Source organism: Pongo abelii, chromosome 11 (assembly GCF_028885655.2).
Source record: "Pongo abelii isolate AG06213 chromosome 11, NHGRI_mPonAbe1-v2.0_pri, whole genome shotgun sequence".
Taxonomy (NCBI): domain Eukaryota; kingdom Metazoa; phylum Chordata; class Mammalia; order Primates; family Hominidae; genus Pongo; species Pongo abelii.
Window position 1 is genome coordinate 60,813,997 of NC_071996.2, and position 26,692 is coordinate 60,840,688.

General features: G+C 36.1%; 1 protein-coding gene across 11 annotated transcripts in view; it reads right to left on the bottom strand.

Moving 5' to 3' along the window:
* Positions 1–26,692, bottom strand: part of CCDC148 (coiled-coil domain containing 148) — a 330,389-nt gene that overhangs the window by 210,361 nt on the left and 93,336 nt on the right. For 8 of the 11 annotated variants that reach the window (XR_008522611.2, XM_054548893.2, XM_054548892.2 and 5 more), the window contains 6 exons: positions 20,029–20,150; positions 12,861–12,964; positions 8,350–8,432; positions 7,994–8,145; positions 6,745–6,840; positions 6,481–6,662 (listed from right to left, as the gene is read on the bottom strand). Coding sequence is in view for 10 of the 11 variants with exons in the window: in XM_054548893.2 (XP_054404868.1) it covers positions 6,481–6,662; positions 6,745–6,840; positions 7,994–8,145; positions 8,350–8,432; positions 12,861–12,964; positions 20,029–20,150 (739 nt within the window). In the remaining variant the exon portion in view is untranslated. Of the gene's footprint in view, positions 1–6,480; positions 6,663–6,744; positions 6,841–7,993; positions 8,146–8,349; positions 8,433–12,860; positions 12,965–20,028; positions 20,151–26,692 lie in introns of those variants that run through there. The other 3 variants (XM_054548894.2, XM_063712608.1, XM_063712607.1) reach the window with 3 other exon arrangements.

The following is a 26,692-nucleotide window of genomic DNA, read 5'->3' on the forward strand; positions in this document are numbered from 1 at the left end:
CTTTGGTTCTGTTTATGTGATGGATTACGTTTACTGATTGTGTATGTTGAACCAGCCTTGCATCCCAGGGATGAAGCCGACTTGATCATGGTGGGTAAGCTTTTTGATGTGTTGCTGGATTCGGCTTGCCAACATTTTATTGAGGATTTTTGCATCGATTTTCATCAGGGATATTGGTCTGAAATTTTCTTTTTTTGTTGTGTCGCTGCCAGGTTTTGGTATCAGGATGATGTTGGCCTTATAAAATGAGTTAGGGAGGATTCCCTCTTTTTCTATTATTTGGAATAGTTTCAGAAGGAATGGTACCAGCTCCTCTTTGTACCTCTGGTAGAATTCGGCTGTGAATCCATCTGGTCCTGGACTCTTTTTGGTTGTAGGCTATTAATTACTGCCTCAATTTTAGAATTTGTTATTGGTCTACTCAGGGATTCGACTTCTTCCTGGTTTAGACTTGGGAGGGTGTATGTATCCAGGAATTTATCCATTTCTTTTAGATTTTCTAGTTTATTTGCGTAGAGGTGTTTATAGTATTCTCTGATGGTAGTTTGTATTTCTGTGGGATCGGTGGTGATATACCCTATAACATTTTTTATTGTGTCTATTTGATTCTTCTATCTTTTCTTTCTTATTAGTCTGACTAGCAGTCTATTTATTTTGTTAATCTTTTCAAAAAAAGCAGTTCCTGGATTCATTGATTTTTTTGAAGGGTTTTTCTTGTCTCTATCTCCTTCAGTTCTGCTCTGATCTTAGTTATTTCTTGTCTTCCGCTAGCTTTTGAACTTGTTTGCTCTTGCTTCTCTAGTGATATTAGGGTATCAATTTTAGATCTTTCCTGCTTTCTCTTGTGGGCTTTTAGTGCTATAAATTTCCCTCTACACATTGCTTTAAATGTGTTGCAGAGATTCTGGTAAGTTGTGTCTTTGTTCTCATTGGTTTCAAAGAACTTATTTATTTCTGCCTTAATTTTGTTATTTACCCAGTAGTCATTCAGGAGCAGGTTGTTCAGTTTCCATGTAGTTGTGCGGTTTTGAGTTCTTAATCCTGAGTTCTAATTTGATTGCACTGTGGTCTGAGAGACTGTTTGTTATGATTTCTGTTCTTTTGCATTTGCTGAGGAGTGTTTTACTTCCAATTAGATCGTCAATTTTAGAATAAGTACGATGAGATGCTGAGGAGAATGTATATTCTGTTGATTGGGGGTAGAGAGTTCTGTAGATGTCTATTAGGTCCGTTTGGTCCTGAGCTGAGTTCAATTCCTCGATATCCTTGTTAACGTTTTGTCTCGTTGATCTGTCTAATATTGACAGTGGGGTGTTAAAGTCTCCACTATTAATGTGTGGGAGTCTAAGTCTCTTTGTAGGTCTCTAAGAACATGCTTTAGGATCTGGTTGCTCCTGTATTGGGTGCATATATATTTAGGATAGTAGATCTTCTTGTTGCATTGATCCCTTTACCTATTTCTAGGTTCTTTATTCTGTTCTGTCGATCTGCTTGGCTATTCTCTGGTCATACCACACAATCTTGATTACGGTTAAGTCTTGAAGTTGGGGAGTATCAGTCCTCCAACTTTGCTCTTCTCTTTCAATATTGATCTGCCTATCTGGGTCTTTCATCTTTCCACATCAAGTTTACAATCAGCTAGTTAGTCAATATCCAAAAAATAATTTGCTGGGATTTCGACTGGGATTGCATTGAATGCATAGATCAAGTTGGTTCCTTTTATTCTCCTGCTGCCAGAAGCAAAAGGGAATTTTTATCAGATATTTACAGTGAGGACCTGATATAGCTCCTGGAGTAAAACTCACAAAAGTGTGGAGTGCATCCTATGACTGGGTCCTCCTGGAGTTTTTAAGTCTCAGAGTTGTCCACACTGAGCCTCTAGCAGTTTATCAATTATGGTTCAGGGTTTCTTAGCTCATTATTGGTTCCTGCAGAGCTTTCTGCTCATGTGTTTCTGCTCCAGTAAGTTGTAATTCTTTGTATCTTTCTGTCTCTCCAATTTTGGGGGAAGCATTTTGCGCTGTGGTCTCACTTATTTAATAGATCAAAGACATCTGATTTTTCAGTTTGTTCAGCTTTTTATTTGTTGTTAGAAGCAAGTGGCAACTATGGTTCTATATGCTAGACTGGAAACCAGAAGTCTCTGTCTTCTAGAGTTAAAATTTCTCTGAGTAACGATCATGCTAGATTTTTAAAAATATTTATGCCATTGTATTTATTTAAACTCTTTATGAGTTTCAGTGAAAATAATAGGCTTTGAATGGCCTTCTCCACTTCAAGATTATTTACTTTTATTTTTATCTCGTTCTTTTATGATTTTCTTTCTTCATATCTTAACGCACCTGGAGGTTATTGAGTCGAATAGAATGAAGAGATCTAACCTTATCTTCCAATTGCCTATTATCTAATGCTATCTCTTTAATAATCTGATATTACCCCAGTTTTGAAATTAGCCTTTATTGTAAATTAAATCATTATATTTTTCTGCTTTATTTCTGTTTTGTTCCACTGATCCGCTACATACTCCACAGTCACATAGAACTTTCTAAGTTATTTCGATTTTAAAATATATATATTTATATTTGGCTGCACAAGTCCCATCCCTCCACCAATAGTTAACCTTCATTTTTAAAGTTTGCTGATTTTACAAGCTTAATCTTCCTAATAAATTGGAATATTTTAAATAATTTTTCAGATTAATTCCATGAGTCATGGATATTTTGAAGCCAAATCAATTATTGTATTGAATTAGGGATGTTTTTAGTTGCAAACCACTAGAAAGCCAAGTCACACTGGTTTAAGACAATAATTGGGCCAATGGCCCTTAAAATTCCAGCAGTGACGTGGACTTCCCATACCATTCAAACAAGGCATCAGCTCAGTTTCTCCAGGACTCCTGAGGCCCTGCCCTGTCTTCAAAGGCTGTCTTCCTTTGGTCACCAGATGACTGCCAGCAGCAACGTCAGCCATGTGCTTTCTTGGTAACATCCATGCAGAAGAAAAGATACCGCTTCTCACAAGCACCTAACAAAAGTCCTGAGCTTTGCTCAGGGTAGCCTATGCTAACCCTACCCATTCTTCAAAGTTCATAGTGAATTTTGCTTCCTCCATCAATCCTCCTAAGTTATTTTATCCTCAATGTTCCTTTCCTCGCAGAAATATTAGCATGTGTATTAGTCTGTTCTGATGCTGCTAATAAAGACATACCCAAGACTGGGTAATTTATAAAAGAAAGATGTTTAATTGACTCACAGTTACACATGGTTGGGGAGGCCTCACACTCATGGCAGAAGGCAAAGGAGGAACAAAGTCACATCTTACATGGTGTCAGGCAAGAGAGCTTCTGGCAGGGAACTCCCATTTATAAAACCATCAGATCTAGAGACTTATTCACTACCATTAGAACAGTATGGGGGATACTGCCCCCATGATTCAATTATCTCCACCTGGCCCCACCCTTGACATGTGGGGATTATTATAATTCAAGGTGAGATTTGGGTAGGGACATAGCCAAACCATATCAGCATGTGATGTATATTCATCTAATCCTCTCCTGAGGATTAGACCTCCCTGAGCTAGTCACTGCGACCTGAGAAAATGAGGTTGCACTGACTGGTACATACTCCCAATCACTGCCTACCTTTGGATCTAGAGATGGGGTCATTTCAAACCAAACCAGCGAGCTACTATAAAATAGGAAGAACTGAATAAACACTGGGACTAACCATGATGTCCACTGCCTTTAGCCAATGAAAACCTTTTATAATTAAACAATGTCCCCTGGATATTTCAACTTTCATATGGCATAGCAGTGCACAACTGTCTAAACTATGCACACACTTCCACATACATGAACACAATCTATGTGAACCCAATAACTAGAACAAAGAGGGGAGAAGGCCATATCAAAGTAGTGAAGACACTGGTAAACTGGAAGTACAAATAATATTATGATTGAACCTATAATTCATTGTCCTAGGTAGAACAGTATACTTTTATGCCTTACTGCTCACAAGCCACAGACTACTGATAGCTACCACCTCTGTATTTATTCAAAATCGCTCTTTTACTCTTTCTTCTCAAAGACACAACTCCTGTAACCTCATTCGGTTTTTATTGATGCTTCATTATTTCCTGCCAGCATACTTATAAAATATTTTCTTTAGTTGACGTTTGCATGTTATTTTTATTTGGTCAGGGTACATGTATATATGTTTCTTCCCCCAAATATTCCAAGCCTTCTCAGAGGCAAAGCCATATACTAAACTAATCCGTCTGTTGAACCCCCTACCAGGGAGCTTGCAATGACTACTGTATTTTAAGTTTTATTCAATAAATATTCATCAAGTGAAACACATCATCATCTGAATAAAATGTATTATGGATAATTATAAGTGGCAAGCAGACTATGAAACTAGAATTTATGAACTTTATATTCCTCCAAAGTAGATTCCTACTGTTCCCATAACATGCCTTGCCTTCATTGTTTTTCTTTTCAAATTCAACTCAATTGAACAATCATTTATTTAGAAGATGTTAAGGATACAAATATAACTACTAAATTACTTTGTCCTCATGGGGTTTACAGTCTAGTCATTTAATCTCTCTTCTTAGAATGCCTCCCCACCGTCTTCTGCCTATGCTAAGCATACCCCTTCTTCAAAGTCCATAGTGAATTTTACTTCCTCCATCAAGCCTTCCTAAGCTATTTTATCCTCAATATTTCTTCCTTCTGCAGAATTGTTAGCATGTGATATATATTCATCTAATCCTCCACTTAATCTTTAGTAATTTTAATGTAGCTGTGAATCTCAACTGTTTCTGAGTCACACAGGGTTGCATTATGAAAGAGCAGAAATTGAGATTAGTTAAAAAGAAAGAAGGAAAATTCTGTGAAGAATAAGTGTTACTGGAAGAAAGCCATTTTACACTGCTAAGGCAAACTCCTCCCTCTTGAAGAGTCACTAACCTAGAAACACCATGATCTCAGCCAGCTTTCTCAGGGAGATAAGGAATCATCTGGGAGAGGAGGTCCTGGGCCAGCCAACTTGCTTTAAATGATAGGGTCAGATTTACTCTCTTCACAGCTACAGTTAATCAGCCTGATTATAATGCCCTCTCCACTACCAAACAAAAAATCATCTTCCTCTTTCTTGATGAGTTCTAAAATCTCTTTAACAAGACTGGGATGGGGAGTGGGAAGACAATGTTCATTTAACAATTGGAGACTTAAGTGTAGTGCATGGTTGAGTTAGTACTTCACTATGACTGAGTTCCAGTTAACATGTAATTAATCAATCATCAAGTGTAAATTGTATATTATTATTTCTCAGCTTTACTGCAAGATAGGAAAGAAGAAAGGAAAGGAGAGAGATGGGGAAGGAAAGGCTATCAGGAGACCAAAAGGTGTGTGATGGGGAGAAGCTACCATCAGAAAAAGGGGTCCAACTTCAGGTAGAATCGGCTCTATTCACTGACAAGTGTGCTAAGACCAATAGAAGCTATAACTGAAGAGTTTGATCAGGAAGCTACCAAAGCAAATAACTCTACTTGGTATAATTTAAGTTTTTTCCCCCTGTAATTTATTTCTTACCAGTAGTAGTTTCATACAGAGGAGCTGAAGTTCACAGGCAATTCATAAGAAATATAAATATTTGTCATATTCGTCTTCTTCCATTCCAAAGTTATAAACCTTTTATTTTAATTTACTATAAATGTGTCCCTTAAATAGTTATCTTTTTAAATATACCTTCTTTCGGGGAAAATATTGAGGTCAATATCATAGCACACAAAGCCGTTTCCCTACAAAATGTCCCCTAGAAGCTTCATATACACTATAAGGTAGACCATTGATCTAGTTCAGAGTGGTGTATCCAGATTTGTCATCTAAGTGAATTTTAACATAGAAGACACTAGAGAAGATGACCACTGCTAAACTGAATTTTAAATCACTGAACATTATATTCACCACGCAGAAGTGGATAATCATTCTCGGAAGAAAACCAGAAGTCTATTTCCCAAAAATGAAATTTAACATATAGAAGAAAATTTTAAAAATTTAGAAAACATACTCTGTGTTGATCATAGGATAAAATTACAGTCCATTACAAGTAACATAATTCCATGGGTACATTTTCCATTGTATCAATTACTGCAGAGCAGCTTCATATCTTGAAAAGAAAAGTTGTGGTTACTGAAAATTCATATTTGAAAACTATTTCTTACCTGTGTAGTGAAGATCTCAATAAGAGATATTTTCAACATGTCTTAACCTTATAAAAATCTTAAGAACTATTATGTCAAATTTTTTTGAAAAAATAAAACCCTCTCTATTCATCAAAAAGTCAATCTAAACATTTATTGATTATATTCCAGTTACATAGTAACTATACAGTAAGTTGGAAGTATAGTGACCCCAAACAAAAATAAAAAGTTAGTGTCAAAAGTCTACACAGGACTCAATTAGTTTTATCTTATCACCTGTATATGTCTTCCAACTGCAGATTAAAGTCTTGAAGCTTCTTTTGATATTTCTGTGTAAACTTACAGAACTCACTGAGAATTGAAGATTTCAAATCAGGGTATGGGCATTCCAAACTTTCTAATTCAATGGGCAGTTCACTAAGCAGGTTAGTCTTTTCTTCCAAAGAATGATCTAGAATCTGAAAAAAAGTATATGATTATTTTATTTAACATAAACGACAAATTGATAAACACATAAATTACTAGCCACATCACACTTACCTTTATACTCCAGTCTGAAAGATCATTTTCTATTCTCTGTTGCTCCAGGCTAAGTCTTTCAAAGACAGTTTTCAATTGTTTCTTCACAAAGTCAACCTATAGGACATTTGGAACAAGTAGTAGGCAAATTATTGCAATTCATTCCATACTTATATTTAAAGACACAATAATTATTCTCAAAAGCCAATCAGTGATGAAGTTTAAAGACCTGTGGAAGAGAGTTAAAGAGATGCCAGCCAGGTAGGCAGCGCTCATCAGACAAATGAACTGCGATGAGGCTTCTAGACATCCCAAAAATAAGCTCAGAAAGTACAGTGCAGTCACAGTCACTCTGCACTCACCTTTTTATTTTCTCTGTGGTAATGCAGAGAACTTACCAGGTGTCTCTGCTCCAATCACTCCTTCCTTCCCTTGCATTCTTGCCTCTAATCCCCAGCTGGGCATATATTTATATTTTTTATGAGTATTTATAAAAGCAATATAACATTACAGAATAACTGAAAAATAGAAAAAACCACCTAAATTTTTATCAAACATAGCACACCTATATTCAAGAAGTTTATGCTCAATTGAGGGGAAGCAGTTGACAAACTAATAAAAAATATGTGAGAAAGGGTCAGGAGCAGGAAGGCAATGTCAAAATAGGGTGGTGTGATAGGCAGTGACTGTGGCTTCTCAGCACAGGCCTCTCAGACAAGAGGACATTTGAGCCAAGATCTAAATGGCAAAGAGTCATATTAACAGGACAGAAGAAATAGCCAGTACAGGAATGGGCCTGGCATGTCGGAGAAACAGAAAGAAGGCCAGCCTGGGTGTGACTGAGCTTTTATGGCATAGTGGAAATGTCAGGTAGCAGATGTGATTGAAGAAGCAAAAAGGGGGCTAGGTGGATAGAAGGACTTACGTACTCACAGGAGCCCCTGGGGAATTTCAGCAACAGATGACTTAATCCCCCTGTGCTGGGGTAAGATCCCAGGATGCACTCGGAGGAGAGGCAAGAATGAAAGCAGGGAAGCAAGTTATGAGGCCACTGGAACATTCCAGGCAAGAAATGAAGGTGCTCGACAGAGCTCAGGCATGTGTTTAAAATATTTAGTGGATAGAATTAGCTGACCTTCTATTTAAATATTAATTACGTATTAATATCAACTAATATACAAGTCACACGTGTTTGTTTCTTATCTCAAACTCTCCTAGTTGGGACAAAAATGAAATATTACATTATGGAAAATAAAGGTAACATACTAACCTCTTCCAATACTTTCATGGAGTTAAACTCAACATGTGGGTGTGAATGCGGCAAAGTGTGATGCTGTCTGTATTTTAGATCTGCTCTCAGCTGCTGAATAGGATTTATTACATTTTTAAGATATGTGCACTGTTGTTCTGATAGCTCTTGCTCTATGGCGAAACAAAATTGAATCAAAGGAACACATTATTATTTTAAGTGTCTCCAAAAACAGATCATTAGAATACAGATTTATTTGGGGATTTCCTTAGAAAAAAACAAACGGCAGTTAATATTAAAAGAACATGAAGTGAGTGGCCCATTCTCATTCTTCAAAATAAAACTCCCCTTTAAATATAGGATCAACAAAATCTTACCAAAATTTGTAAGGTCACAAAGACATTCATTTCCAATGTTCTCTTCATTGAGAAGGGATTTTATTTCAGATTCCATTTTACATCTGAAATAGATGTGATCTCAATAAATGTTACAATCATAAACATACATCTAGGTTTTTAAAAAATAACCAGAGATATTTAGTCTAATATGGCTTTGTCATCTGTTCATTTAAACCATGTACTAAATTCCTAACATGGCTTGAGTCCTTGCTAGACACTGAGGTAGATGCATAGGCTCAGGCAGAAGAAACAGCGTGAGCAAAGGCCAGCTCACAGCAGGTCATGGCATTGCATGTGGAGAGGGCCCAGGGCATTGGGAAGCACTGAAAGTCAGTAGGCTACCCTCACTTCCTCAGATCCGTGTTTCAGAAAGATTCCCAAGACAACAAGATAGAGCAGAAGGACATGTGAGCAATAGAGATGGAAGATGAAGAGTAGGGGATCAGACAAATCTAGACCAACAAGGAGGTAATTTTTAAAGTTCACAAAGGATGAGACCCTGAATCACAGAGGTAGAAGTATACTTTGTTTTTAATATACTAATAAGAGCAACAAATCTTCATGAGCTTATATATGTATACATATATGTGTACATACGTATGTACACTATATATATATATATATTTTTTTGGACTGAGTGTCGCTTGGTCGCCCAGGCTGGAGTGCAGTGGCACAATCTCGGTTCACTGCAACCTCCGTCTCCTGAGTTCATGTGATTCTCATGCCTAAGCCTCCCGAGTAGGTGGAACTACAGGCATATGACACCACACCTAGCTAATATGTGTGTGTGTGTGTATTTTTATTAGAGACAGGGTTTCACTATGTTGGCCAGGCTGGTCTCGAACTCCTGACCTCAGGTGATCCGCCCACCTTGGCCTCCCAAAGTGCCAGGATTACAGGTGTGAGTCACCACACCTGGCCTACATATTTTTAAAATATAGTCATTTTTTAGAATAAAACCATAACTAACTCTAAATGGGCATCCAAAAATATTATAGTCTACCCCTTGCTTATGGCAGATTCGATTAAATCATATAAAAGAGTTTTATGAGCATTACAGTATTAAAATGGTATAATATAAAAAAGCAGCAATTATAATCCTTTAATATAATTATTATTTTAATTTTTCCAGATAAGTTTCTAGCCCTCATCTACATGTAGATATATTTTACATGGTCATAACATGGTATATTTAACATTTTATGTTGTGGGATTTTTTTTTTTTTGACTAACACTAGTTTTTTTAAGATATTTCTAAATAGTTTTCATAATTATCATTTAATGGCTCCATAGTATTCCATTTTATGTATGTGTCATTATTTTCTCTCTTTTTTTTTTTTTGAGAAGGAGTCTTGCTGGGTCACCCAGTGCAATGGCGCGATCTCGGCTCACTGCAACCTCCACCTCCCGGGTTCAAGCAATTCTCCTGCCTCAGCCCCCCGAGTAGCTGGGACTACAGGTGCGCGCCACCATGCCTGGCTAATTTTTGTATTTTTAGCAGAGACAGGGTTTCACCATGTTGGGTAGGCTAGTCTCAAACTCCTGACCTCAGGTGATCCACCTGCCTCGGCCTCCCAAAGTGCTGTGTCATAATTTTCTAAGCCAATTTACATGGGACAAGGTTTTGGTTTTTGTTTAAATGTATAAAGGAGGGGTGATATTGTAAATGATACCTCACTGTCTATTTTTCCAGCAGGTAGTTTCTGCCAGAAATATTTTTAAGATCACATTTGCAACTGTTACATGGAGGATGAGTGCATAATGGTTGAGTCAAACCAGAAGTTATTCCAGAACAGATTTGTTTAACCAAAAACACAGCACTTAAAAACCATCTAGCTTGGCACCCAGAAAGTCATAACAGAGCATACAAACTGCCAAAAAATGAAGCTATGGGTAATTTTTGATGTTCTGAGGAGACTGATTCTCCACCTAGAACTTTGGCACCTTTCTGGAAGGATAAGAATCTACACCATGGTAGACACCTGAAGGCTCAAAAATGCCCTTCACCAGGGTGTCTTATCTGCAGGTGGTTGCACTGAGTAGATCAATACATCATCTGGGCAAATGAGCACACAAAAATTAAGGGATTCTTTGTGGTACCAGAATGAAATGAGGGAGAAAGTGCCTCTGGAAAAGTGTATCAAAAACCTCAAGGGGTATAATTTGATTAAGCATAACACAATTTAAATAAAACTGTATAAATGTAAATATTAAACATAATTTTACATTTGAAAATTTTGTCTAGTTTTCTTAGTACAGATTTCAAAGAATCAAAGTCTGGCCACATGTTTTCATTTTGTTTTGTTGTTTTTAGACAAGGGGTCTCACGATGTTGCCCAGGCTAGAGTACAGTGGCTGTTCATGGGTGCAATCATAATGTACTGAAGACTTGAACACCTAGGCTGAAGTGATCCTCCTGCCTCAGCCTCCCACGTAGCTGGGACTACTGGTATGTACCACCACACCTGTGCAAAATTTCTTTTATTTTTGCCAGCAAGGCTAGACCAGTTGGATCTCAGGTGATGTAAATAGAACCCTGTAGAAAAAGGAAAAAGCTACTCAACTCCAAGGTCATAGAGCACAGAAATTAGGGGCAAATGTTCCAATCCCAGCTCCACACAGACTAGGTTATTTATGATCTACAAATTAACTTTCATCATCTGAGACTCAAGATTCTCATTTGTAAAACTGAGAGAGCAATAACGACTACTTCGTAGGGTCGTTGTAAATATTAAAGGAGATAAAACATGTAAAGGACTTAACATATTCAGTTGGTGCAAAAATAATTATGGCTTTTGCCCAACCTAATATTACCTGGCACATATTAAATTACCTAACAAATGTTAGGTGTTATTGTAGGCCCTTATCCTCTGTCTGCCTGAGATTCTTAAATGTTGTCTTTTATGGTAAGGCATAGAATCTTACTTATTAAAAGGGGATGTCGATTTCTAAAGGTTGACAAACACTGTTAGGACTTTAACTACTTCTAATTTGTTGGTGGCCCTAAATTCTCCACAAGGTAGTCATTTCTCTAACTTATCTCCTATTGCTGTTAGTTTTTAGTTGCACCGAACACAAATTGAAATTAGCCTGCATTCTAGAATAACATAGAAACTTATCCTGGAATTCTTCATTTTGTCTAATTTTCAGCCCTTACAAGTTCTGAGACATTAAGGTTATCACTACTTAAGTGTTTCTCACCTCCATTTTCTTTGTGTCATTCCAGGCCAGCCAAAGGAATTATTTCCCATAATGATATGTGTACACCTCTTCTACCTAGCTTAAGAACAACTTAATATACACATTAAGAAAGATGTGGAATAGCCAAGATTTAAAAAAAACAAAAAACTTTACCCAGTGTCTTCCTTTACATTTGAATTTGAATCAGTGAACACCACAATTAAAGCTTCCTAATGGCTTTCCTTTTTGTCATGTTTCAAGTTATGCACATTTTCAAAAAAAAAATTTCAATAGGCTCAAACATTCACTCCACAAAAGGTGACTTTTTGAGGGATAAGATGGGTCTAATTTCATTGTTTTTAAAGTAGCTGTATGGTGATGAAGTCCATATAACTTTGTTTTTCTATGTTTTAAGTTACACAATAATGTAAAACCACTTTCAATTATAAGCCTTCTACTTCACATAAAGGAGTCATCTGCCAGAATAAGAAACTCATCAACATGAAAAACACCTAAGTCAAAAGTAAAGTTAATGGCATTTAGAAACTTTACTTAGAATAAGACCACAGAAATTAACATTTTGATATAAAATAAATGCTTTAAAATGCACATTTTAAAAGCACACTTTATAAATATCATCATTAAAACAAGTATACAAGCTATAAATGAAGGAGAAACACATCTGCCTTCTCTTTTTGCCTTGACCTTTAAAAAAATTAATTTTTCAAAGATTACAATTAAGATCAACTGTAGAATCAATATTTCATTTTAATTTATCTTTATGTGACGGGTGGAAATAATAACAAAAGTCAAAAAGCAAAATTGAGTAAGTTAGTCATGATGCACTTACACCCAGAAATCATTTGCAACTTGAACTCCTTGTTCATTAGTTCATCCATGTATTAAAAGCATTTACATCTCTCCTATGTATTCTACTATATAAAAATGAATATGATGAGATGTTTGCCCGTGATAGGATCTTTACCACTTTATAGGGAAGAAAAAACATGTATCCAAAACATTATAGTCCAATATGCTAAGTATGATACAAGTAAATACAAGTATGAGAGTGGGAGTGTGGAAGTGATTGACACATACAGAAGATCATCTTCTTTCCGACAGGAAGCAAAAGCCATATTAATATATTCACTGGATTTCAGATTAAGCTGAGGAAATGAAAGGATTTTAATTTGACTCACATTCAAATTGTAACTTTAAATTTTTCTTGTAATGGTTAATTAACATGGAACATTATAGAACATCTGACAAGATAAGTGCTACGTGTTCTTACTATGTCCCCCAGTTCTTACCTGACTTCATTCAGCCTCTGGTATTCCTGCCACCACACTTGCTTGTGTTGTTTTATTAGTGTTTGTTCTTTGGATAACTTTGAAGTCAACATTGCCTTTCTGATCTAGATTTAGAGGAACAAAAGAGGAGCAACTTCAAAGTTTTCAGAATGTGTTTTTCACAACAGAAATGCTTAATCTGAATTTTCTAAGTTAAATAGTTGCTCTTTTAAAATTCTTATTAGTGCATCTCCTAACACAAAATCTACCTAAAATAAATTTGATTTTTTAAACCAGGGAGGAGAAAGAAAAATGGTTGGGAATACTGACAAACTTAAAAACTTTTTAAAGTACTTATTAAAACAAAGGCAAAGTCATTCTATTTTCCATACACGAAATAGATAATACCTTAATTCATATAACCCCAGAAAAGTTTTCAAGAGGTTTCATTTCTCCCCTTTTGGATTTATCTTCCCTGTCAGGCATAATAGGCATCTTTATTCACATTTTTGGAGGAGAATAGTTACTGAATGTATGAGAAGTTAAAAGATGTGGTCAAGATTATAAAGCTCATAAATGTCAGAGTAACAAAGAACCTTGATGTTTAGATTGGTTTCTATCTGATCCCTCAGCATAAGATGGGAAAGGTTCCTTGGATAAGTTTTTAGAAGGCCTGGCTTCAACACTTACTAGAAATATGACCTTGAACACACAATTTTAATCTTTCAACTCTAAGTACGTCTTTGTAAAAAAATTTTTTTAATTTAAGCAAATATTTATTTGAAGATACTTAAAGAAATATGAAAAATCATGTAGCATTGAAATCTAAATTTTCAACTAAACGTAATTTTTCCTCAATTTTACAACTTTTTAAAAATGTAGCACATAATTAATGACTATGAGTTTCTGCTGAAAGGTTATATCAGCCCTGGCTTGGATCTGTTTGCCTTAGATCCATTTCTGGCTGTTGCCTGATCTGCTCCATCTCACAGAGCAGCTTGTGTTTCTCAGGCACCCCTATCAGTTGGCTTCAGCCAAAGCAAGACCCTGGGAGGGGAGACTGAAGGCAGGGAAGAAAGGAGAAGCCGAAGGATTATGTCATCTTGCCTTCTCTACTCTCACAGAGTCTCCAGGAGCATTTGCATTGTGTCCATTGCCCCAACTTTTCTCTGAACAGTTCTACTACGGTTCCAACTATCTCCGGATAACCTCACCCCAGGAATTTGGCATGGCCTTGCTTCTTCTGTATGTCCCTCTGACCTACGGATGGCAGTGATTTCCTGTACTTGTCAATCTCTGTATTGCCTCCCAGTCCTTTGCCTTCTCAGTGCTATCACCTGCATAAACACTTTCCTATATTAAAAACCCCTCTACTCTAAATCCTCAAGTGATGTCTGTTCCCTGGTTAGACTCTAACTTATACTCATGCATACTCCAAACTGAAGTATTCCATATTAACAATTTTAAACTACAAACATGTAAATCAGAAACTTGATGAAATATGCATATTTCATAATTTCTCTGCTGTTAAAGTACTTAGTACCCTAAAAGCTTTAAAAGAGCAATACTGGAGATGTAAAGACTTCAGAAGACAAGTTCTAAAAAGGAATCTTTATAATGCATGCTATTTCCAGCCGTCATTCACTGATTGCTTTAACCTTGAGTTTATCTTTCTGCTGTTCTGGTTACTGATTCAAAATTAGGGGTATAAGAAAACAACCCAAAGATTACTTTTAAAAAATAAAAAGTCAAAGTCAAATATTTTCCTAAGAAGGTAAGAGTGTTACAATTATAAAATTTAGGAGGAAAGTACATTTTTAAAAGCACAGGACCCTGCAGAAAAACATTCAGCAGTCTCTATTTTATCTACCAAAAAAAATAAGTACACAGCATTTCTAAAATCTGACATTTTAACGTTCACTTTAAGAATACTTAAAACTCATTCCAGCCATTTACCATACACAGTCTCCAAAGTTTGTTGCAACAGATACAACTTTTAAAATTAGATTTCTTTGGCATATTTGGTACATATTGTACAAAAAAATTAAAATACATTGGTGAAAGACGGGGACACATTTTTATAGTTTGAAAAAAAATCAATGCTCTCGCCTTTGGGCCCACGGAAAGTTCAATTAAGTAGACTATAAAAGTCAAAATAAAGCTACTATTTTTCACTAGACAATTCCAATATTTTCAGAACTGATCTTTTAATAAATTCACTCATTGATTCCACTTCTATCCTTGGGCCAAAAATGAAAAAAAAAAAAAGTCTTAAAAAGAACAAAAAGATTTAAAGTTCTATCTTTAACAACAGAGAGATGTCTAGGTGATTCCAATTCATTTTACTGAGCAATACACCATATGAAGTCAATACTTAGGATGGATGATAATTTGTGCAGAATGCTGATGATTCAAAAATACTCTGGAAACATGCCACAACAATGAATTCATAAAAGAATCAGAAACCAGGGGTTTCCTGTGTATGGCTTATTGTGATGGTCCAAGATAATAAAACCCTAAATAGGTACCTTGAAATATTACAAAAGCCCTTTGAACCAGAAGATCCATCTTTTGAGACAGACGCCAATAACTAGTAGACCACTGGTTACATGTATGTATATGTTTGTCAAATTTCACTGGGATGTATGTTTGAGATATATACATTTTACTATATGTGAGTTATAACTCAATAAAGAACTGTTAACATAAATAAAAAGAAAAAAACAACTACAGTAAGATGCAATTTCTCATTTATCGGGCTGACAAAAACTCAATTGTTTAACAAAACACTGTGAGGCTACAGAAAGCATGTTCCGTCTAATATTGCTAGTGGGAATACAAAGTGATACAACCCCCATAGAAGGGAACTTGGAGATGTATCACAAGATTTCATATGGATTTATCCTGTGACTTAGCAACTTCATTTATAGAAATCCATCTGAAAACTATATTGGCAAAAGTATAAAAGTATACACACAAAGCTATTCACTGCAGTACCATTTGTAATAGAAAAAGATTAGAGCACAAAACTTCCATCAGTAAGTGTTCTTGCCAAAATTAATTGAACTTGAATCTGATCAAGTCCCTAAATATAACTATCAATTTACTGGAAATACAAGAAACAGAAAAACATGTTGAATGACACCACCAGGATGTAATCTGCCTAATTCAGACTATAAGACAAACAATACAATTTCTTCAAAAAATAAATTACAAAATACAAAAGGATAGAGGAGCAAATCTAAAAAAAAAATTATAATGTACAGACCATATCTAGAAGCTGATTTAAATAAACTTTAAGACAAAATTTTTGAGACAATCAGGGAAATTTAACACTACATATTTGAAATTATTAAGACATTAACATTTTTAGACATGGTAATAGTATTGTAGGCTTTTAAAAAATCTCTATTATTTCAGCAATATATGTTGAAATATTTATGGGGGAAATATCATGATGTCTGTGATTTGCTTCAAAACAATCTGGCACAGGGGGTCATTTGTGGGTAGGAGTATAGAGGAAACAAGGGCCAAAAGTTGATCATTGTTGAAGCTGAATGATGTGACATGGAGATTCACTATACCATTCAATCCAATTGTGCATATGTTTATAATTTTCTACAATATAACATTTTTAAAAAGAATTAATAGAGGCTTGAGCTGGACAAGAAGTATCTAAGCAAAGAAATTCAAATTTAAAAATAATTGCAAAGATCTCTTTTACAGTTAAAACACTGGGAATGAACAGTTACACACAATGTACAAAAATTGGTCTCAGTTTTTAGCCCAACTTTATTATTTGTCTTCAGGTTCAATCTCAGCCTTTGAAAGACTAGATCACTGACTGTCCACTTCAGTCTTATATGGCTGGCATCCCAGAAATTGTGCATGATCAATGATGCAGTGATTATATAGATGACCATCACATCTAACTTGTTAATAATATCAGTAGTACAAATCAGACAGGCAGCTAAGTATTCTAGATGTAACTTGAAGCAATAATCTCTTTATGTGCTTTAAATGTTAACATTTTATCATTTTATTTAAATATGTTTATATTTAATATTTCCAGAGAAAAGTGCTGTAATAATTAACAATGATTATTAAACTGTTAATTACATGTCTTAAAAAAGAATGTATTTAAATGGTAAAATAAACAGGGAAGTAGGCTGATAATTAATACAAACATTAAGAGAGAATGTGTTAGCTATGTAACATTAAGAATAATAATACATTCTTTTTGAGCCTATATATTTTTAATTCAAGCAATATATGAAAGAATAAGAGAGATACTATTATAATCATAATTCTAGTTAGTGTGTACTGTTTGGTATCTTAGCATTCAGGACATTAAAAAAAACTTTGAGTTGTATTTAATTTCCAGTTATTTAATTCCACTTAAGCCATGAGTCTTTTAAGAAAAAGTCCTATTTGGCAATTGTTCACAACTTACAAGAATAAATTAAAAGCAAAATGTCAACTTGCCACCTCTAAATTAAATTAGAAGGGAAGACTCCAAAAAATAATGTACAACAATATTCCCAATGCATCTTCCTTAATCCAGATATAACAAAAAATGAAAACTGCGTGAAGAAAAAAAAGCAAGTGTTAGAAAATGATGAAGTACCTAGGACACATTTTGTTCTCACTAACTGAAATTCAAAACAACAGACATTCCAAAATGCTTTAAAAGGACAATTCCTTATCATCATGAATCTACGGAGACTAAAAATGGAAGCAAAAGCTTGTCAAAATGATTGCTACAGACTGTGAACCATTTTCATTAGTTAAAGACAAGGGATTTTTTGAGATTTGCCAAGCTATGAATCCCAGGTACACAGTTATTTCTAGAAAAGCTTCTTCCTGAATTACATTCCACTATGAACAAAAAGGTTACTGATGTTACTTAAAATGCCAGTTGAACGTGAGCATCTGTTTAACCGCACAAATATGTAAATACAGAAACCACAGTAGCCATCTAGCAGCTGACAGTGCTGAGAAATTATTGTTCCTGCACTTGATATCAAACTGTAAAAACCACAATAATTAAAAATCTGAAATATATTGATTCTTTCATAATGAGTCTATCACCAAAGAGAAATTCACTTTGATAAAATACTGATTTTAACACTCAACCATTCTACATTCAGCCAAAATGTCTTTTTTGGTACATCTCGAATGGATGGATGGATGGATGGATGGATGGATGGTATTAGAAATATAAGTGTGTATATAAAAATATATGAATATTTATATTTATCTATTCCAATACTGACAAGGGTGTAGAGAATACATTTGTTTGGTATCTTTATTAAAACAATACCTTGGGAAAGAAATTTGGTAACAGGTCTCAAAAACACTAAAAAACACTCACACCTTTGGTCCAGATGTCCCAATCATGGGAATTTTTCCTATGAGAGTAGAGGATTCCAAAACATGAAAAGTGTCTATGCTTGAAGTAGCATAATTTCTATTATCACAAAATTGGATACATCTCAAATATCTAAAAATTGGGGTGCATCTTTTTCTCTTTGGAGTACTTGTCATTCCTGTTTTCACCTAGTTAATTCTTTTGTATTATATTTTTAATTGACATATTGTAATTGTGCATATTTATGGGCATAATTTGATGTTTTGATACATATATATGTTACATAAAATATATGTTAAATCAGGGTATTTAGCATGGCCATCGTCGCGTGCATTTATCATTTCTTTGTGGTGAGTATATTCAACAGCCTCTCTTCTGTTTTGTAATATACAATACCTCACTGTTATTCATCCTCACCCTACTGTGCAATAGAACACCAGAACTGATTCCTCCTATCTCATTGTAACTTCATACTTTATTGGCCTTGAGATCCCAATTCCAAAATCCCTTCCTCAGAAAAGCCTTCCCTAACCACTCAGTGAAGATCAAATCCTATTATACACCAAACAGCATGGTTTTTATTGCAGTTTATACATGGGATAATTTTACTTCCAGGCTTATTTGATAAACACTGACTCCTCTCCCTCCCCCAGCAAACACTAAACTTCATAAAGGTAAGGGCTATATTTTGCTTACCATTGTATCTTCAAGGCAAATAGTAGGCACATAATAAATATTTATTGGCTTGAACAATTAAATATTTAAAAGATTATGTGATAGACTGTTAGGGAGAAAAGTATACATGATTTCATGCCTATGTTTATCATGGGAAAAATAAAATATGCATTATGTTTATGTTTATATATATGTGTACAATAAACAGAAGTCAGGAATATGAAAAGTTTTGTTAGGATGATGGTAATATAAGTGACTTTACCACAAAATTTCTTTGAATGTTCCCATAACATTAACTTATTTTAAAGTTATATAAACCAAATAAATAATTCCCTGGCTTTTAAGTGGTCGCCTTAGTTTGAGGAGATATGTCCCATGAATATATGGTAATCTCTCCAGAATAGAGTATCAAATGTGCTTTGAAATAATAACAATTGCCTTCTATAAAAAAAGATATTAACAATAAAAGGCAAAACAAACAAACCATGAAAATTTTAAATACAAATAACTTGTAAATTACGTAACAAGTTGCTTCACCTAACCTGTTTTTAAATGCAGCCAAGTAATGAAAATACTGTTTTCAATGAACTCTATTATTTGCACAAGAGAGAATCATACTGTGTGAGTAATCCTAAACTACACATGGTCCTAAAATACTGTGCAAAATCACTTGCACATAATCTCCTTTCAAATCTAGCCTAGGTTCACCCTGGCTTGGAACATATATTTAAGCCAAAAATGGAATTCTAGAAAAGAGAGCACCTGAGGACATATTTGTATAGTGTTGGAGAAGGAGCCTTAATCAGATAATAGTCCATGGCTGGTAATCACTAACAATTTTTATTCTTCAGATTAAGTTGGAAGTTGTTGAAAGCTAATAAAATAACTGTCTTTCAAAAAATAAAGTTGAATTCAGACCTCGAAGAGTTGTTCTGAACATTAAATGGGTAATGTATGAATGCATGTAAACTATATAATGGTGTCCGAGAGCATTCGATAAATGTTAGCTGCTATTCACTATTATTACTACTTGGGAGTTTCTAACAACTATTTGGAATGTCATTTATTTTCACATTCGCAATGTAAATACTTTCTAGCAATTCAATTTTCTAAAACTAGAAAAACACATACACAACTTCTAACCTTTAGCTTTGCAGAGGCAGAAGCCAATTTCTTTGCTTCAGTTAATGCACGCAATTGTTGATAGTCTACTGGTTTGTACTTGATGTTTCTCATCTCATTTTTCATACGGAATACCAGATTATCTATTAGTCATAAAAACAGAAAAATGACAAAGAAAGAATATCATGTTATTGGAAGTCAAAATATAATTAGGGCAACATGTTGATTTCAGATCTTATTTTTAAATATTTTTAAGCAAATACAAGAAATAATATATTACAATATTGATAATATATTTGAGGCCTCTATTTCTAGAAATTATTATAATATAGCCACTTTATTTCTTGCACAGCATTACTTCTGAAAGGGTACAGAGGGAATGCTTTCATCTAAGTTAGTACCATATATTGAAGATTTTAGAAAATTATAATACCAAGCTACAAAGTATGACGACTGTTAACCCATTCTTTTTATTTAAAATGTGATAGACATCAACTGTGAATATTATCACATCATTATAAATCAAATTATATAAACAGATTTTTCGTCATAGATGCATTTTAACTTAGAAAAATCTAAATAATTTTAATTAAATTTGAAAAAACGGTTGAAACTGAAAGCTAAAAGTTTAATATGTTGAAAAATATTAAAATGATGTAAAATGTCTCAGTAATCTACATCCAAATATGTGCAATGTCCTAGTCTGGTATGATATGAAAACCATATCATAAAGTAAAACATAAGTAAGGGTTACTCTAAGTTCAAGTAGCATAAAGTACAATAACTTCAGTAAATTGAACAAAACATGTACTTCCACCTCAATTATATGAATAATTCATCTGTGTCATATAAAGTAATTGGATTTATTAAGTAAATCATGGATTGCATGACTATAGGAAGCTCTCAAATGATTTCAGGCCAATCACAGTGAAAGGAAACAAGGGTAGGGAGACCTGGCAATATGGCCAAATAGGAACAGCTCTGGTCTGCAGCACCCAGCTAGATTGATGCAGAAGGTGGGTGATTTCTGCATTTCCAACTGAGGTACGTGGCTCATCTCATTGGAACTGGTTAGACAGTGGGTGCAGCCCACAGACAGCAAGCCGAAGCAGGGTGGGGCATCACCTCACCCAGGAAGCACAAGAAATTGGGGAAACTCCCTCCCCTAGCCAAGGGAAGCCATGAGGGACTGTGCCGTCAGGAATGGTGCACCCCAGCCCAAATACTACACTTTTTCCCATGGTCTTTGCAAGCCACAGACCAGGAGATTTCCTCAAATGCCTATGCCACCAGGGCCCTGGGTTTCAAGCACAAAACTGGGCAGCCATTACAGCAAACACTGAGCTAGCTGCAGGAGTTTTTTTCATACCCTAGTGGTGCCTGGAATGCCAGTGAGACAGAACCATTCACTCCCCTGGAAAGGGGGCTGAAGCCAGGGAGCCAAGTGATCTAGCTTTGTGGATCCCACCCACATGGAGCCCAGCAAGCTAAGATCCACTGGCTTGAAATTCTCACTGCCAGCACAGCAGTCTGAAGTTGACCAGGAATGATTGAGCTTTTGTGGGGGTAGGCGCATCTACCATTACTAAGGCTTGAGTAGGTGGTTTCCCCCTCACAGTGTAAACAAAGCCACAGGGAAGTTCCAACTGGGCGGAGCCCTCTGCAGCTCAGCAAATCTGCTGTAGACAGACTACTTCTGTAGATTCCTCCTCTATGGGCAGGGCATCTCTGAACAATAGGCAGCAGCCTCAGTCAGGGACTTATACATAAAACTCCCATCACCCTGGGACAGAGCACTTGGAGGAAGGGGCGGCTGTGAGCGCAGCTTCAGCAAACTTAGACGTCCCTGCCTGTCAGCTCCTTGCAGCGGATCTCCAAGCATAGTGTTCGAGCTCTGCTAGGGGTCAGACTGCCTCCTCAACTGGGTCCCTGACCCCCATGTCTCCTGACTGGGAGACACCTCCCAGCAGGGGCAGACAGACACCTCATACAGGAGAGCTCCAGCTGGCATCTGGTGGGTGCCCCTCTGGGACAAAGCTTCCAGAGGAAGGAAGAGGGAGCAACCTTTGCTGTTCTGCAGCCTCCACTGGTGATACCCAGGTAAACAGGGTCTGGAGTGGACCTCCAGCAAACTCCAGCAGACCTGCAGCAGAGGGGCCTGACTGTTAGAAGGAAAACTAACAAACAGAAAGGAATAGCATCAACATCAACAAAAAGGATGTCCACTCAGAAACCCCAGCCGAAGCTCACCAACATCAAAGACCAAATATAGATAAATCCACGAAAATGGGGAGAAGCCAGTGCAAAAAGGCTGAAAATTCCAAAAACCAGTACGCCTCTTCCACTCTAAAGGATCACAACACCTCGTCAGCAAGGGAACAAAACTGGATGGAAAATGAATTTGACGAATTGACAGAAGTAGGTTTCAGAAGATGGGTAAAAACAAACTCCCCCGAGCTAAAGGAGCATTTTTAACCTAATGCAAGGAAGCTAAGAACCTTGAAAAAACATAGTCGAACTGCTAACTAGAATAACCAGTTTAGAGAAGAACATAAATGACCTGATGGAGCTCAAAAACACAGCACAAGAACTTCGTGAAGAATACACAACTATCAATAGCTAAATCGATCAAGCAGAAGAAAGGATATCAGAGATTGAATATCAACTTACTAAAATAAAGCATGAAGACAAGATAGAGAAAAGAGAATGAAAAGGAACAAACAAAGCCGCCAAGAAATATGGGACTATGTGAAAAGACCAAACCTACGTTTGATAGGTGTACCTGAAAGTGACAGGGAGAATGGAACCAAGCTGGAAAACACTCTTCAGGATATTATCCAGGAGAACTTCCACAACCAAGCAAGACAGGCCAACATTCAAATTCAGGAAATACAGAGAATGCCACAAAGATACTCCTCGAGAACAGCAACCCCAAGACACATAATCATCAGATTCAACAAGGTAGAAATGAAGGAAAAAATGTTAAGGGCAGTCAGAGAGAAAGGTTGGTTACCCACAAAGGGAAGCCCATCAGACTAACAGTGGATCTCTCTGCAGAAACCCTACAAGCCAGAAGACAGTGGGGGCCAATATTCAACATTCTTAAAGAAAAGAATTTTCAACCCAGAATTTCACATGCAGCCAAACTAAGCTTCATAAGTGAAGGAGAAATAAAATCCTTTACAGACAAGCAAATGCTGAGAGATTTTGTCACCACCAGGCCTGCCTTACAAGAGCTCCTGAAGGAAGCACTAAACATGGAAAGGAACAACCGGTACCAGCCACTGCAAAAACGTACCAAATTGTAAAGACCATCAGCACTATGAAGAAACATCAACAGACAAAATAGCCAGCTAGCATCATGATGACAGGATCAAATTCACACATAACAATACTAACCTTAAATGTAAATGGGCTAAATGCCCTTAATTAAAAGACACAGACTGACAAATTGAATAAAGAGTCAAGACCCATCAGTGTGCTGTATTCAGGAAATCCATCTCACGTGCAAAGATACACATAGGCTCAAAATAAAGGAATGGAGGAATATTTACCAAGAAAATGGAAAGCAAAAAAAAAAGCAGGGATTGCAATTTAGTCTCTGACATAACAGACTTTAAACCAACAAAAATCAAAAGAGACAAAGAAGGCCATTACATAATGCTAAAGGGATCAATGCAACAAGAAGAGCTAACTATCCTAAATATATATGCACCCAATACAGGACCACCTAGATTCATAACACAAGTTCTTAGAGACCTACAAAGAGACTTAGACTCCCACACAATAATAATGGGAGACTTTAACACCCTACTGTCAATATTAGACAGAACAATGAGAAAGAAAATTAACAAGGATATTCAGGATGTGAACTCAGCTCTGGATTAAGCAGACTTAATAGACAGCTACAGAACTCTCCACCCCAAATCACAGAATATACATTCTTCTCAGCACCACATTGCACTTACTTTAAAACTGACCACAGAGTTGGAAGTAAAACGCTCCTCAGCAAATGCAAAAGAATGGATATTATAGCAGTCTCTCAGATCACAGTGCAATCAAATTAGAACTCAGCATTAAGAAGCTCACTCAAAACTGCACAACTACATGGAAACTGAACAACCTGCTCCTGAATGACTACTGGGTAAATAATAAAATTAAGGTAGAAATAAAGATGTTCTTTGAAACCAATGAGAACAAAGACACAATGTACCAGAATCTCTGGGAAACAGCTAAAGCAGTGTGTAGAGGGAAATTTATAGCACTAAATGCCCACAAGAGAAAGCATGGGAAAGATCTAAAATTGACACCCTAACATCACAATAAAAAGAATTAGAGAAGCAAGAGCAAACAAATTCAAAAGCTAGCAGAAGACAAGAAATAACGAAGATCAGAGAAGAACTGAAGGAGATAGAGACACAAAAAACCCTTCAAAAAATCCATGAATCCAGGAGCTGATTTTTTGAAAAAATTAACAAAATAGACCACTAGCCAGACTAATAAAGAAGAAAAGAGAGAAGAATCAAATAGACACAATAAAAAATGATGAAGGGTATATCACCACTGATCCCACAGAAATACAAACTACCATCACAGAATACTACAAATACCTCTATGCAAATGAACTAGAAAATCTAGAAGAAATGGATAAATTCCTGGACACATACACCCTCCCAAGTCTAAACCAGGAAGAAGTCGAATACCTGAACAGAACAATAACAAGTTCTGAAATTGAGGCAGTAATAGCCTACCAACCAAAAAAAGTCCAGGACCAGATGGATTCACAGCTGAATTCTACCAGAGGTACAAAGAGGAGCTGGTACCACTCCTTCTGAAACTATTCCAGCCAATAGAAAAAGAGGGAATCCTCCCTAACTCATTTTGTAAGGCCAGCATCATCCTGATACCAAAACCTGGCAGAGACACAACAAAAAAAGAAAAGTTCAGGCCAATATCCCTGATGAAAATCGATGCGAAAATCCTCAACAAAATACTGGCAAACCAAATCCAGCAGCACATCAAAAAGCTTATCCACCACGATCAAGTCGGCTTCATATCTGGGATGCAAGTCTGGTTCAACATACGCTAATCAATAAACGTAATCCATCACATAAACAGAACCAACGACAAAAACCATATGATTATCTCAACAGATGCAGAAAAGGCCTTTGACAAAATTCAACACCCTTCATGCTAAAAACTATCCATAAACTAGATATTGATGGAACATATCTCAAAATAATTAGAGCTATTTATGATAAACCCACAACCAATATCATACTGAATAGGCAAAAACTGGAAGCATTCCCTTTGAAAACTGGCACAAGATAAGGATGCCCTCTCTCACCACTCCTATTCAACATAGTGTTGGAAGTTCTGGCCAGGGCAATCAGGCAGGAGAAAGAAATAAAGGGTATTCAAATAGGAACAGAGAAAGTTAAATTGCCTCTGTTAGCAGATGACATGAATGTATATTTAGAAAACCCCATCGTCTCAGCCCAAAATGTCTTCAAGCTGATAAGCAACTTCAGCAAAGTCTCAGGATACAAAATCAATGTGCAAAAATCACAGGCATTCCTATACACTGATAATAGAGAGCCAAATCATGAGTGAACTCCCATTCACAACTGCTACAAAGAGAATAAAATACCTAGGAATACAACTTACAAGTGATGCGAAGGACCTCTTCAAGGAGAACTACAAACCACTACTCAAGGAAATAAGAGAGGACACAAACAAATGGAAAAATATTCCATGCTCATGGATAGGAAGAATGAATATCATGAAAATGGCCATACTGCCCAAAGTAATTTATAGATTCAATGCTATCCCTATCAAGCTACCATTGACTTTCTTCACAGAATTGGAAAAAACTACTTTAAACTTTATATGGAACCAAAAAAGAGCCTGCATAGCCAAGACAATCCTGGGCAAGAAGAACAAAGCTGGAGGCATCATGCTACCTGACTTCAAACTATACTACAAGGCTACAGTAACCAAAACAGCATGGTACTGGTACCAAAACAGATATACAGACAAATAGAACAGAACAGAAGCCTCAGAAATAATGCCACACATCTAAAACCGTCTGATCTTTGACAAACCTGTCAAAAACAAGCAAATGGGGAAAGGATTCCCTATTTAATAAATGGTGTTGGGAAAATTGGCTAGCCATATGCAGAAAACTGAAACTGGATCCCTTCCTCACACCTTATACAAAAATTAATTCAAGATGGATTAAAGACTTAAATATAAGACCTAAAACCATAACAATCCTAGAAGAAAACCTAGGTAATACCATTCAGGACATAGGCATGGGCAAAGACTTCATGACTAAAGCACCAAAAGCAATGGCAACAAAAGCCAAAATTGACAAATGGGATCTAATTAAAATAAAGAGCTTCTGCACAGCAAAAGAAACTATCATCAGAGTGAACAGGCAACCTACAGAATGGGAGAAAAATTTTGCAATTTATCCATCTGACAAACGGCTAATATCCAGAATCTACAAAGAACTTAAACAAATTTACAAGAAAAAAACAACCCCATCAAAAAGTGGGTGAAGGATATGAACAGACACTTCTCAAAAGAAGACATTTATGCAGCCCACAAACATATGAAAAAATGCTCATCATCTCTGGTCATTAGAGAAATCCAAATCAAAACCACAATGAAATACCATCTC